The sequence below is a fragment of the Dendrobates tinctorius genome, unplaced genomic scaffold (assembly GCF_039654945.1).
Source record: "Dendrobates tinctorius isolate UK_male_01 unplaced genomic scaffold, ASM3965494v1 ptg000003l, whole genome shotgun sequence".
In the NCBI taxonomy this organism is placed as follows: domain Eukaryota; kingdom Metazoa; phylum Chordata; class Amphibia; order Anura; family Dendrobatidae; genus Dendrobates; species Dendrobates tinctorius.
In genome coordinates this window covers 48,604,667-48,619,652 of record NW_027361671.1, presented here as the reverse complement: position 1 = coordinate 48,619,652, position 14,986 = coordinate 48,604,667, and the positions used below count along the sequence as shown (strand labels likewise).

The 14,986-nt window shown below is 41.5% G+C and overlaps 1 protein-coding gene across 2 annotated transcripts in view; it reads left to right on the top strand.

The window, feature by feature from the left end:
- NREP (neuronal regeneration related protein) overlaps window positions 1-14,166 on the top strand; it is a 41,346-nt gene extending 27,180 nt beyond the window's left edge. For both annotated transcript variants that reach the window (XR_012220945.1, XM_073550299.1), the window contains exons 3-4: window positions 2,197-2,274; window positions 11,864-14,166. Coding sequence is in view for 1 of the 2 variants with exons in the window: in XM_073550299.1 (XP_073406400.1) it covers window positions 2,197-2,274; window positions 11,864-11,986 (201 nt within the window). In the remaining variant the exon portion in view is untranslated. The remainder of the gene's footprint in view (window positions 1-2,196; window positions 2,275-11,863) is intronic.
- The last annotated feature ends 820 nt before the right edge of the window (window positions 14,167-14,986 follow it).

Here is a 14,986-nt window from a genome sequence, read left to right as displayed (position 1 = left end):
AGGTACAGGGAGTGGACTGCTGAGGACTGGGGTAAAGTCATTTTCTCTGATGAATCCCCTTTTCGATTGTTTGGGACATCTGGAAAACGGCTTATTCGGAGAAGACCAGGTGAGCGCTACCACCAGTCGTGTTTCATGCCAACTGTCAAGCATCCTGAAACCATTCATGTGTGGGGTTGCTTCTCAGCCAAGGGAATGGGCTCTCTCTCAGTCTTGCCTAAAAACAAAGCCATGAATAAAGAATGGTACCAGAATGTCCTCCAAGAGCAACTTCTCCCAACCGTCCAAGAGCAGTTTGGCGATCAACAATGCCTTTTTCAACATGATGGAGCACCTTGCCATAAAGCAAAGGTGATAATTAAATGGCTCAGGGAACAAAACATAGAGATTTTGGGACCATGGCCTGGAAACTCCCCAGATCTTAATCCCATTGAGAACTTGTGGTCAATCATCAAGAGACGGGTGGACAAACAAAAACCTTCAAATTCAGACAAAATAAGGGAGAACTGCTGAGGTCCTGAAGAAGAAGGGTCAACATTGCAAATATTGACTTGCTGCATTAACTCATTCTAACTGTCAATATAACCTTTTGCTACTCATAATATGATTGCAATTATATTTCTGTATGTGATAAAAACATCTGACAAACACACATAAAAACCAGAGGGCAGCAGATCATGTGAAAATATAATATTTGTGTCATTCTCAAAACTTTTGGCCATGACTGTACAGGCTCAGTAGTGAGGCAAGGCTGTGGAGTCGGTGTTGTGGAGTAAGGGAAATTGAGGAGTGAGAGTTGGAGGTTTGGCTTACTGACTCCTCAGCCCTGGTTAAAACACAGATTTCAGCGGTGCCTCTCTTATCAAGCTCCATGGATTTGTTTACTTGCAGTGATTGTTATAGCACCAGTAGCTTATCATTGCTCAGACACGGAAGTGTGAGCCTGCTCATCTGACTTGCCTTCTGTGATACGCAGCTCACGATCTATAGACATTGTACATACTGAGCCTAAAAGCTCTGATTGTGTCAGAACGGCTGCACCCAGTATACTAAGTGATACATCGTTGGACTCGGGGTCTCGTTTCCTACATTATGCTGCTATCAGATGAGGTAGCAAAAACCTGTTTAGAGATTCCCTTTAAGTTAATTGTGGGAATTTTTGGTCTTTATCAATGAGTGCTGAAACAGCACAGAAAGAGGACTTAAAAATCCTCCAATAATAGAAACAGCAAAAGAGCAAAATGGTTAACCCGTCCAGGCCTCCAGACAAAGTGCATTTGTCTGGAGGCCTGGACGGGTAAAACTTTTTGCTCTTTTGCTGTTTCTGTTATTGGAGGATTTTTAAGTCCTCTTTCTGTGCTGTTTCAGTGTTAGGCTTTAGTGTTAGGTACCCGTAAACGTGGAGACCTTTGGTGCAGGTTACGGGCTCACGTATTTTGGCCAAAATATCAGCTAATACTCCACATTTTTTAATGTGTTTTTTGCACTTTTTATTCATGGTGCAGTTGGGCCCATTTGGTCTTGTAAACTGTGGTGTCTGTTCACATGGCATGCATTTTGATAGCGCTGGGCCAGTCCGCCTGAGCTAATAGAAGGGTGCCACTACTAGGCTGGCCTGGATGCTGTGCATGGCCATAGTATGAACAGCGCCGCATGCAAGTTTTTTATTGTGCATTAACATACCAGGCAACCGCCCCCTCCATGTATTGGTAGGCTGTGAGCGGTTGTTTTATCTGTATTCTTGCACCTGTGTTGCCATCTTAATTATATGGGTCCACTGCATTTGTCTGGAGGCCTGGACGGGTTAACCTTTTTGCTCTTTTGCTGTTTCTTTATCAACGAGGCAGTGCTCACAGGATTGTCTAGGGTGGGATGGGGCGGTTTTAGCCTGGTATGCTAATTTTCACTCACAGGGTAATTATGCAGATTAGTGCACTAAAGAAAAGGACTCGCATATCAAGAACTATGTGGTCCATTGAAAAAAAAACAAAACCAGAAAATGTATAATCAGGGGAGGATTAGAAACAAAATTAGAGAAAAACAGAAACTTTTAACCTGGTGTAACAGGTCCTCTTTTCATTTTTACATTATTTATATTTTAATGTACATATGTGTGGTCACCAATTCCTTCAGTAGAAATGTTTTGTCATTCCATCAATTGACACTGGTACTTATGTAAGGTAATTGTCATTGCAGGTGTACCATCCACATATAGCAATCTTTGGCACCGAAGACCCAAGTGAAACCAAACTGATGGATGGAAGATTTCTCGAGGTAGCTTGATTGTATATCTGCAGTTTATTGCAGCGGAGAGTTAGGGTGCGTTTCCACGGTCAATAAACGCTGCGGATAGGACGCTATGTACATACGTAGCATCCAACCTGCAGCTTTCAGATGTTACAGCATAGTGGATGGGATCTCAAGAAATCCCATATCCTCTATGCATCCAGAAACAGTCGCAGAGATGGACATGCGGCACTTCTTTCCAATCCGCAGCATGTCAATTTATCTTGAGGAGACGCGAGTCTTCGCAAGATAAATATCACCTGTACAATGTATTGGATGCAGTGATTCCGCATGATTCAGTGAACACATGCGGAATCACCTGCGTTCAAAAGTCGGAAGCACTTTGGATGGAGCGGACATGTGCTGCGTCCAAAGTGCTGCAGATTACTGACTGTGGGAACGTACCCTTAGAATACCTGAGTCCCGTTTCTTGTCCATTAATTTAGTTATGTGTAATAATGAGAAATGACACAGGGAAAAAGTATTGCACACGCTTACTGAAATTTATTTAATACTTTGTACTTTATTGATGATGACAGCTTAAAAACGCCTCCTGTATGGTGAAACTAGTCACATGCATTGCTCAGGTGTGATTTTGACCCATTCTTCCACACAAACACCCTTCAAATCCTAAAGATTCTGTAGGCTCTAGTTCCTTCCGTAAATTTTCTATTGAATTTTCTGTTGGAGACATGTTCAATACTTATTTCACCCACTGTAATGTGGAAGATACATTAGCTGTACCTGTGCATGAATATGCAATGTAAAAGGAAAGGCCGAACTCACCGTACCAATCGTTATTCTTTATTCAAAGCGGATTAAAACATAGTGGTGGGGAGAAGAGTTGGATTCGATGACAGGACTATGGTTGTTTCGCACTGCAAAAGCTTCCATGGGTCCAAGCAGCGCAAAACGGCCGTAGTTTCTCCACCTCTTCTCCCCTCCTCTATGTTTTAATTCACTTTGAGTAAAGAATCACGATTGGTACGGTGAGTGCTGTCTTTCCTTTTACATTGGACATTCATGTTGCACTTTATAGCAGGCATGTACCCAGATTACCTTCGTTACACCGGACTCCTGAGGAGCTGTTAAGCAAGGTATATTGAGACTGGCATCTCGGTTCCGGTGCCGGGTTCTAGCTTTTTCTTCATCACCGATGGTTCTGCATGAATATGCTGCGGTATGGAAAAAAAAAAGATCACACCTTCTGAATAGAACATGAGCAGTACATAGACATATACAGTACAGACCAAAAGTTTGGACACACCTCATTCAAAGAGTTTTCTTTATTTTCATGACTATGAAAATTGTAGATTCACTCTGAAGGCATCAGAACTATGAATTAACATGTGAAAAGTGTGAAACAACTGAAAATATGTCTTATATTCTAGGTTCTTCAAAGTAGCCACCTTTTGCTTTGATTACTGCTTTGCACACTCTTGGCATTCTCTTGATGACCTTCAAGAGGTAGTCATCGGAAATGGTTTTCACTTCACAGGTGTGCCCTGTCAGGTTTAATAAGTGGGATTTCTTGCCTTATAAATGGAGTTGGGATCATCAGTTGTGTTGTGCAGAAGTCAGGTGGATACACAGCTGATAGTCCTACTGAATAGACTGTTAGAATTTGTATTATGGCAAGAAAAAAGCAGCTAAGTAAATAAAAACGAGTGGCCATCATTACTTTAAGAAATGAAGGTTAGTCAGTCCGAAAAATTGGGAAAACTTTGAAAGTGTCCCCAAGTACAGTGGCAAAAACCATCAAGCGCTACAAAGAAACTGTCTCACATGAGGACCGCCCCAGGAAAGGAAGACCAAGAGTCACCTCTGTTGCGGAGGATAAGTTCATCCGAGTCACCAGCCTCAGAAATCGCAGGTTAACAGCAGCTCAGATTAGAGACCAGGTCAATGCCACACAGAGTTCTAGCAGCAGACACATCTCTACAACAACTGTTAAGAGGAGACTTTGTGCAGCAGGCTTTCATGGTAAAATAGCTGCTAGGAAACCACTGCTAAGGACAGGCAACAAGCAGAAGAGACTTGTTTGGGCTAAAGAACACAAGGAATGGACATTAGACCAGTGGAAATCTGTGCTTTGGTCTGATTAGTCCAAATTTGAGATCTTTGGTTCCAACCACCGTGTCTTTGTGCGACGCAGAAAAGGTGAACGGATGGACTCTTGCAGTGGCATGCTATTCCATCCGGTTTGCGTTTAGTTGGACCATCATTTATTTTTCAACAGGACAATGACCCCAAACACACCTCCAGGCTGTGTAAGGGCTATTTGACCAAGAAGGAGAGTGATGGGGTGCTACGCCAGATGACCTGGCCTCCACAGTCACCAGGCCTGAACCCAATTGAGATGGTTTGGGGTGAGCTGGACCGCAGAGTGAAGGCAAAGCGGCCAACAAGTGCTAAGCATCTCTGGGAACTCCTTCAAGACTGTTGGAAAACCATTTCCGGTGACTACCTCTTGAAGCTCATCAAGAGAATGCCAAGAGTGTGCAAAGCAATAATCAAAGCAAAAGGTGGCTACTTTGAAGAACCTAGAATATAAGACATATTTTCAGTTGTTTCACACTTTTTTGTTAATTATATATTTCCACATGTGTTAATTCAGAGTGAATCTACAATTTTCATAGTCATGAAAATAAAGAAAACTCTTTGAATGAGGTGTGTCCAAACTTTTGGTCTGTACTGTACATACTTTTTCAAACATAATTTTTATATTTCAAAAATGTATTCCAAATATTTTTAAATTTGGTGTCCTGCTTCATAAATGCAATGATGTACTTAGTCTTTTGTATTTTGTGGGAGGTGATAGTACGGAGGGATCAAATTCTTTTCATTACAATGGGTTATCATGGGAGGCAAAGGTGTGAATAGAATCTAGAATAACTGAAGCAACATTAGAAGTAGAAGTTTTCCCAACAAGAACAGCAATACATATAGTGGATTAGAAGTAAAGGAATTTGTTGAGGGTTTTAGTGACAGATCTGAGTAACTTTTGTTCTCAAGAGTCTGGTTGTGGGATGACTCATCTTGGCTCTCAGTTATTCTGGAAGATTATCTGGCAGATATTTCAAAATGTGACTAAACCAAATAGAATGTTTTTCTTTTTTTTTCTTTCCATTTAGTGGTCTGGGCGAATTACTAACCAGGCTGTCAGTTTATGATATTGAAAGCAAATTACTAAATGTAAAGCCCTGTTTTCTACTCACTTAAGACTGTTTGTAAATTGAATTAATCTGGACTTGATGTCTTCCTATTAAGGCTGGATGTTCAGATCCAGGTTTGTTTTATACAGTTTTGAAGGCAAAGTCAGGAATGGATCATGAGCGGAAGACACCTGTAAAGAGAAGACTAAGAATTCTCTTTTTTTTTTTTCAGTCCTCTTTTGGTTGGTCTTCAAAAACGTCCTAAAAAAAGCCTGAACATGAAAACCAAGCGGATTATCGCCATCTTTGCTTTCAATAGATATGTTCTAACTGTCAACAATCTGCCACTCTTTTATCTGTCTCCCCTTAAATATTTAGATGGTCAGAGACATGTGTCAGGAAAAAAAAGATCCAAACAGTTGCATGTCAACTTTTTTTTTTTTATTAGTCCTTAAGTGATTTTCCAATTCTGTGTTCTGGCATATTGCTAGGATATACCATAAAGTTCAGATATATGGTGGTGGGACCCTGAGCTGACACGGAGAACCTGGGCCAATAGCCCTTTTAACAGGAGATTGCTTAATATAAGCTTACCCACATAACTAAACAGAAGTTAATCTGAAATAATTTTTCTTTAGAACAAATTTATATTTTTACAAAAATGTTTGCAAAAATATCTTCTTCCTCACTTTTCATCTGAAAACTGCAGCTAGTCAAGGTTAGTTTAGGTGCCAACTATACCGTCATAACTTGAGGCCACCATCACTTTAGATAAGACACTATATGCAGTATGTTTTTATACTCAGTCTTTATAAGAGAAATTGAATGGTTTGCTACTATATAATATTAATAACGGTGGCTCAGTGGTTAGCACTGCAGCACTGGAGTCCTGGGTTCAAATCCCACCAAGGACAACATCTGCAAGGAGAGTTTGAATGTTCTCCCCGTGTTTGCGTGGGTTTCCTCCGGGCACTCCGGTTTCCTCCCACACTCCAAAAACATACTGATAGGGAATCTAGATTTTGAGCCCCATTGGGGACAGTGCTGATAATGTGTGCAAATTGTAAAGCGCTGCGGAATATGTTAGCGCTATATATAAAAGAAAAAAATAAAGATTATTATAATCAATAAAAAATGTTTTATTTTAAATGTAAAATTTGTGAAAGCACACAAAAGTACAATTTAATTGTGCTAATATTTGACAAATCTTGAAAATATAGTCCTAAATGATAAAAGTCAGAGGATTGGATCAAGAGGCTGCTAGAAATTGACTGAATCACATAGGAACTACTTTGGAAATTTTCTCCTAGATCTTCATTATTTTCTTGGCCCATAGATTTGTAAGGCAGCGTTCACACGTGGCGTTTTTTTCGCGTTTCCGCGGCGGTTTTAACCGCGCGATTTTGCCGCGAAAACGCGAAAAATAAGCATCCCATGCATTCCTATGGGATTCCGCAATGCTGTGCTAATGCTGCGGTTTTTACCGCAGCGGAATCGCTTCGCGGTAAAAACCGCAGCATGCTCATTAATTTGCGGAATCGCGGCGATCCCGCACCCATAGGAATGCATTGTTCCGCTTACTTCCCGCATGTGGCTGTGCCCACCCTTCGAAAAGTAAGCAGAACAATTGCGGATGGTACCCATGGTCCGGAGGAGAGAAGACTGTCCTCCGGGCTTTGGGTACCATATCCCTGTAAAAAATAGAATTTAAAATAAAAAATATTGTTATTCTCACCCTCCGACGTCCCGCGCAGCCTTCCCGCTTCTCTCCACGCTCTCGTTCCCAGTAGTCCTTTGCGAAAATGCTCGCGATGGCGTCCCTTCTCGCGGGATCGCGAAGTCTCGCGGTCATTCGCGCGACGTCATCGCGAATTACCGCGAGACGTCGCGATCCCGCGAGAACTGACGTCATCGCGGGCATTTTCGCAAAGGATTACTGGGAACGGATGCGCGGGACGTCGGAGGGTGAGAATAACACCGGTTATTTTTTGTTGTTTTTTTTTACATTCTATCTTTTACTACTGATGCCGCATAGGCGGCCTCAGTAGTAAAAAGTTGGTCACACTCGTCAAACACTATGTTTGACGAGTGTGACCAACCTGTCAATCAGTTCTCCAAGCGATGCTACAGATCGCTTGGAAAACGCTAGCATTCTGCAAGCTAAATACGCTTGCAAAATGCTAGTTTTTCCGCGGGAAAATCGCGGGAATTTAAAATGCGATTTTCCCGCGGACTGGAATTCCGGAATTCTCGCGGTAATTTCCGCGAGAGTTCCGGTACGTGTGCACTTAGCCTAAAAATTCTGGTACTTGATTTTCCATCATGTCAGACGGATATAAATCCACTAAATGTTTTCTAGATGACATACATTTTGCAGTTTCTCTCTTTTAAGTAAAGCATTACCTTTGTTCTTCTCGTAAGTACAGTTACTTCAATGGTCCTTGAAAACTGTGCACTAATGGATTTTTCATATTTAAGGCATCATTGAAATGAGTTCAGTAATTTCCCAAAGACTGTAGAAGATAAATTGAAATGTTCTTTTCAGTATAGGACCACTTACACATTCGCTTTGTCACCTACCACATGTGCAGGGCATTGTAATAGCTTCGGTATCCATGGTTACGACCACTCGAATAGTGACAGTAAGTTAACTGGTGGTGGTTGTAACCATGGATGCCTAAGCTGCTGCAATGCCCTGCACATGGGGTAAGAGACACAGCGAATCAGAAGAACTATACTACGCTGAGCCTAAGAATCAGTCTGTGTGTGGGCAGCTTCCTTAATAGGCTGACCATCTTAATAGCTGGACAGTGTTCTTGTACTTAGTGTTTACATCCTGTTTTTAAGTGAGCTGGTGGAAATCGCTGAAACATCACGTTTCCTCTTGAGTTTCAAAAGAGGAAAAAGTTTCATGTGTAAACATGAGTTGTCTCATCGTTAATCAGAAGGGGACACATTTGTATTATTGTCATGTCGATTAGTAATTGATTTTTATTGTTCTAGTGTTTAGGAGCATATTACTTTATTATAGGGAAAACATTACAACTGTCAGTTTGGAAATGGCCCATCACATTTGAGAAAACGATTACCTTTCATCTCCCTAAATATTTTTACAGCTGAGAGGAACTGCCCCGCACAATAGTTTGGGAACTTTTCCCAGACTGCAGTCTGTATGCAGTTGAGGTTTTGTTGCTGCCACCCACATCCTACAGCACAACCGAGCTGGATGACAAACACCCTGTGCTCTAAAAGTCTATTTTTTGACAAGAAAGACAGCTCTGTTGATTTAATCATTTTTTAATGAGAAATACATATTAATGTACTCCTTATGTCTAATTTGGATGACAAATTCTAATCACTATAAACATGAACTGTTAAAAGATTATTTACTTGCCACCACATGGATCTGGGCTCTGGATGCTGTTTTTGGAGTTGATCTAGTCCTGTTTTATAGATTAGAATTGGCTCACAATCTACTGTGATTGAAAACCGATATGATTGGTCATATTGAGTTTCAGCATGCTCCATCCCTAGTTCTCTGATACCGTCCTATTCCTGTAATTTAGGCAGGGTTCAGATGAGCGTTTGGAAATTCATCCAGAACAGACGAACACTCTCCATCTGTATTCCATCCACGTGCTATCGCTTTGTTATCCTTGTACCATTTTTTATATCTGTTCAATTCCACCGGTCAGTGTGCTATCCAATTGTTAGCTCCGACAGCCCTTATACCATTAGCACTGGTCGTTAGGAGCTAATTGAAGGCTGATAATTGTCAGAACTGGGCAATTCCTTCTGATGGCCTGCACAACACAATATTTGACACATTGGTTTTCGTAACGAGGCTTTTGCCACCAAATACATTTGTCATGTATCCACAGGATAGGTGATCATTGTAGGATTGCTGACGTTTGGAACCCCCTTTGGTCCCAAAGTCCTTTCTGTGAATGGAACAGTGGTGCTCAGACACTACTCACTTCTATGGAGAATTTAATGAAAAGTATTTAATAAAGTCTATGGAAGTTATCAGTGAGGTCCAAAAACAAGTATTAATAAAATAAAAAATTGTGATGTATACTAGAAGAAATGACAAAGAAACAAAGTGTGATATGGCTAAAAATTCTTTTATTTATGATAGGTGGTGAATGACAAATGGTTTGAGTGCTAGAAGGTTAGAACTATATTTTCATGGATTCTTAAAACATGAAATCAATCAATCAGGAAATCAAGTTTTTAAAGGGAATTTATCAGCTTATCATTCTGCCCGAACCACGGCCAGCATTAATCAGAGACTGGCTCCTGTATACTAAACGCTTATGATTCACTGCACAGCGCCGCAATGTTTCAGACAAAAACATGGCTGGAAGTTCACTGCTTCCATAGATTGGCCGTGAAGATACTCGACATGGAAAGTAAAAAGCTTGTGATGAAACGAAGGTATCCAGCCATTTGGATATCTAACGTCACCAATTTATTAGTACAGCTTGAAAGGTTCCAAACACATCAAAAATATTACATCAGGGCAAAAACCGACCGGTTTTGGACATAGGACTGTCCTTACTCATGGTTGGAAGTGCGGCCGGGGATGAGATGACTAGTCCAAGAACCAGGTCCCCACTGACTTCTCTCCACCCACTCATCTAGACTGACAGGTCTCTACCTAGTCAAGGAGCCAGGTCCCTGCCGGCTTCTCCCCGCCACTCAACTAGACTGACCGGTCTCTCTTATACACATACAAATGCTGACATCTGTCAGTGCGGCAGGGGATGAGATGACTAGTCCAAGAGCCAAGGCCTCGTTGACTTCTCCCCGCTGCTCAGCTACACTGACCCGTCTCTCCCTATACACATACATATGCTGAGACTTGTCAGTGTGGCAGGGGATGAGATGACTAATCCAATAGCCAGGTCCCCGTTGACTTCTCCCCACCACTCAGCTAGACTGACCGGTCTCGGTTTTACACTTACGGTACATATGCTGACATCTGTCAGTGCGGCAGGGGATGAGATGACCAGTCCAAGAGCCATGGCCCCGCTGACTTCTCCCCGCTGCTCAGCTAGACTGACCGGTCTCTCCCTATACACATACATATGCTGAGACTTGTCAGTGTGGCAGGGGATGAGATGACTAATCCAATAGCTAGGTCCCCGTTGACTTCTCCCCGCCGCTCAGCTAGACTGACCAGTCTCTCTTTTACACATACATATGCTGACATCTGTCAGTGCGGCAGGGGATGAGATGACTAGTCCAAGAGCCACGGCCCCGCTGACTTCTCCCCGCTGCTCAGCTAGACTGACCGGTCTCTCCCTATACACATACATATGCTGAGACTTGTCAGTGTGGCAGGGGATGAGATGACTAATCCAATAGCCAGGTCCCCGCTGACTTCTCCCCGCCGCTCAGCTAGACTGACCGGTCTCTGTTTTACACATACGGTACATATGCTGACATTTGTCAGTGCGGCAGGGGATGAGATGGCTAGTCCAAGAGCCACGGCCCCGCTGACTTCTCCCCGCTGCTCAGCTAGACTGACCGGTCTCTCCCTATACACATACATATGCTGAGACTTGTCAGTGTGGCAGGGGATGAGATGACTAATCCAATAGCCAGGTCCCCGTTGACTTCTCCCCGCCGCTCAGCTAGACTGACCAGTCTCTCTTTTACACATACATATGCTGAGACTTGTCAGTGTGGCAGGGGATGAGATGACTAATCCAATAGCCAGGTCCCCGTTGACTTCTCCCCGCCGCTCAGCTAGACTGACCAGTCTCTCTTTTACACATACATATGCTGAGACTTGTCAGTGTGGCAGGGGATGAGATGACTAATCCAATAGCCAGGTTCCCGCTGACTTCTCCCCGCCGCTCAGCTAGACTGACCGGTCTGTCTCTCTATACACATTACACATACATATGCTGAGACCTGTCAGTCTAACTGAGCGGCGAGGAGAAGCGGGCCGGGACCTGACTCTTGGATTAGTAATCTTGTCTCCAATGGCGCTTCCAACTGTGTTGTTCTCAGAAATGGCGCAGCCTTTCAGAGTAAGATGTAGTTAGAATAGGAGTTAGTCTCTGATTCATGTCGCCGTGTTTCGGATATCATGAGTCAGGTTAAGGAATCCCTTTCAGGCAAAGTTGAATAATGTAAAAATATGGTGCACATTATTTGGTTAAGAAATTAGTTTTCTATTCTGTATGTCTGGAAATAGACTAGGAGACAGTAGTGAGTGTCATATGTCATACACTGGGAAGCCTCCATGCCTTTCTTTCCAAATGTTGAATTATCTTTGTCATCTGTGTCATGTTCTAATATATCATTCATGAATCCTTATAAGACATCTTCCTTCCTATGTCACCAATAGATTTTATTTTCTGTTACAATGAGCGTAAAAGTAATAATGGTTCTTTTTTTCTCATTATCAGGAGACTCTCCATCTATCCAAAGGGGTCGACCGCAAAGAGAACAATGGGGCAGACAGTCTCCTGACTCCAGAAAATGGTTGCGGACATCATTTCACTGAAATTAATTACCTCTTCCTTTTTTAACTGTATCTCTTCCATGTGTAGTGCATTTGGTTTATGGTTGTCGACACACTCATGATGTCATATATTGGGAATTGTTCCTGTGTATATCATCAAGTGTAAGAATATATGGGACTCTGAGCCTTGCTTTCGAGAATTACCACAGATAGAGTTGTACCATAACTCGTTTTTTACGGTCTTGATCAGGTGAATCCCTTCACACTGTGAATCCATGTTTACACACAGTACAGGTGGGCCTTGCGGCCTGTTTCTACCACAACAACGTCTTCCTCTTCTCAAGAACCTCCGTTCACAATAAGCCAGTAACTAAAAGCCTTCAATACCTTCAGTACCGGTTTGTCACAGTTTTGTACCTGTTATTTACACACAATGGAGGCGACCATTTTGTGAGCCAAGATAACATTGATGGGAAAGTAAACTATGAATTTCCTAAGAACTTATGACAAGACTTAAAAGGCTATTCCCATCTCCAAGATCCTATCCCAATATGTAGTAAGTGTAATAATATTAGCAAATACCTCCAGTTAGAAATGTAGTACAGTATAGTTCTTCAGATTCACTATGCTGCTTACCCCATGTGCAGGCATTGCAGTAGCTTAGATATCCATGGTTACGACCACTCATATAGTGACGGTTAGACAGCTCTTAGTGGATGTAACCATAGATACCTAAGCTACTGCAGCACCCTACACGAGGTAAGTGACAGGTTATCAGAAGAACTATACTACATTTCTAATTGAAGGTATTTGCTAATATTATTATTATTACACCTACTACGTATTGGGATCTGATCTCGGAGATGGGAGTACCCCTTTAATGTCATGCACATGTTGTCAAGTACTTAGATGATGTTAGTCCCTAGTGAATTGATGGGCCATATTTTCATGAAATGTAGGTTAATGTCCCGCTCCTCTGTGCGTAAATGAAGGATGCAGATTGCCACTTAACTACCCTCTCTGAGGCTGAGAGTCCCCCTTATATCATTTATTACGTTCACCTAGATGTAGCATACTCGCTTCCTTTCTTTTCGTCCATTGTCTGTATATCTCTATATTTTATCCATGTACACTTTTTAATGTATAGAAATAGTTGTTTGAAACACATTGTTTCCTTGTGGTAAGTGACAGAGAAGCTGCCACAGGACATAAGACACTGATGAATGGTGCTATTTTGGACTTTTAAACATGCTCCTTGGCAAGGTAACACTGATGGGAGTTTTTTTCTTTCTTGTTCTAAGAAGGTGTTGGTATTTTTTCCTGATTGTTGTTCTATAGGCAGGACTGGCTCTTTCTTGTCTCCAGTGTGGCTTTTTCTAGGGCAAATAATTGCTAACAGGGCAAGTCAGACAAGTTTATTTTTGTTCACTATTTTTTTTCTTCTTTACAATTCAGGGTAGATGCACCAACATACAGCTGATCTAGTGGGAGCAATCACAAAACTGTAATTTATCTAATCTTGAGATTCCCAGCCCCCCTGACCCTACATTTGAAAAATACAGCAATAATAATTCACTAACGTTGTAGAAATATATTCTTTTTTTCTGTTTAAGAAGGAGTATGTATGAGAAAAGGGCATGTTTTTGGAAATGTCCTAGGGGTCTGTGGCAGGTATTAATTTTAGGAAAGTGGCAGCTAATGATTTTGCATACTTTTCCTTTTAATGTTGCAAAATTGAAAAAAAATTACTGATTTTTATTTTTTTTTATTTTACACTTTTGTTCTTGCTCTCAATGACAAATAAAGTAACCTACTCTTGAAATGCTGTTGTGTTAGACACAATCTGGAAGCCCACCTTAACATTTGTGTTAGTTTTTTTTGTTTCTTAGGTATAACACAGTCTTTAGCGCTTCCTCCGCAGTACAGACTACGCTCTGAACTGTTTTAGCTTTTGACTGTTACTAGATAATGCATGCTTAGTCTATGATTTTTATATTCTTGTAATTTTTTTTTCGCCTCTGTTTTGGGTATACTATTGTACGAGTAGAAGATATCAGCTATGCTGTATATAATAGAGCAATTTAATCGATATTAAGCAGTTGTGGCATATATGTATGGTTGCAGTTGTGTATTGATAAAAGGCAAGCTTTTGTAATAATGTGATCTCTAATAATGCACTTCAAGTACCCAGTGTATTTTAACTATTTTAGTAGAATTTGTTCAATAAACATGCTAGCTCTAACAGTTTCAAGATGTCTTCTCATTTGTCCTGGAATGGTCCTAGAATAGACTTGGGTACAAGTGAAGATGTAAAACATTAAAGGATTTGTCTTCTGAAGATAAGCACTGTCTTCACTATTCTCTTTTCAATCAGCAATAAGTAGAGATGAGCAAACCCGAACTTAAAAGTTCAGTTTTCGTAGCGGACAGTAAGAGTCTGGGGCTAAACGCCAAAAGCAGACTTATTCCGGAAGTCCATTGCAATGTTTGGAGCTTCGGAGGAAGTGCGGGAGGAGAGAGGCAATTTTCCAGCTCACTCCATGAACCACTAGAGCAATCTGTCAGGTCACAAACTGCCAAATACCAATGGGGCAGCTGCGATAGAAGGGGAAGACAATGGCAGATAAGTATGAGGGGCCTTCGATCCAAAGAACCACTCCAGCGGTAAAATCCCAAAAAACACTGGAGTGGTGATTCAAGACTACATATTTTTTCTCTACTCTGCTCTATTGTTCTTATTGTCCTTTGCATTAAAGGGTTTTACAGTTCCCACAGTGTGATGGCGAAATACCATCACTTTATGATGGGTGGGGGCTTGGCCAAAAGAACCCTAAATAACTGAGATTGTAGGGCGCATTCCATTCAAAGTTTGCGCAGTCGGTAACAGAGAATGTCACCAGTTTTGCAGCATTTTCATTCTTGCAGTGATAGAATAGATATATTGCAGCTTTTGATATTAAGGTTTAGAAATGTTTTCTAAGATTGCTTTTCTTTGCATGCTTCAGTTTGTATATGCCATAATCAGAAATACAGTTTTTTACTCCTTTTTGCTACCATGAGTTTATGG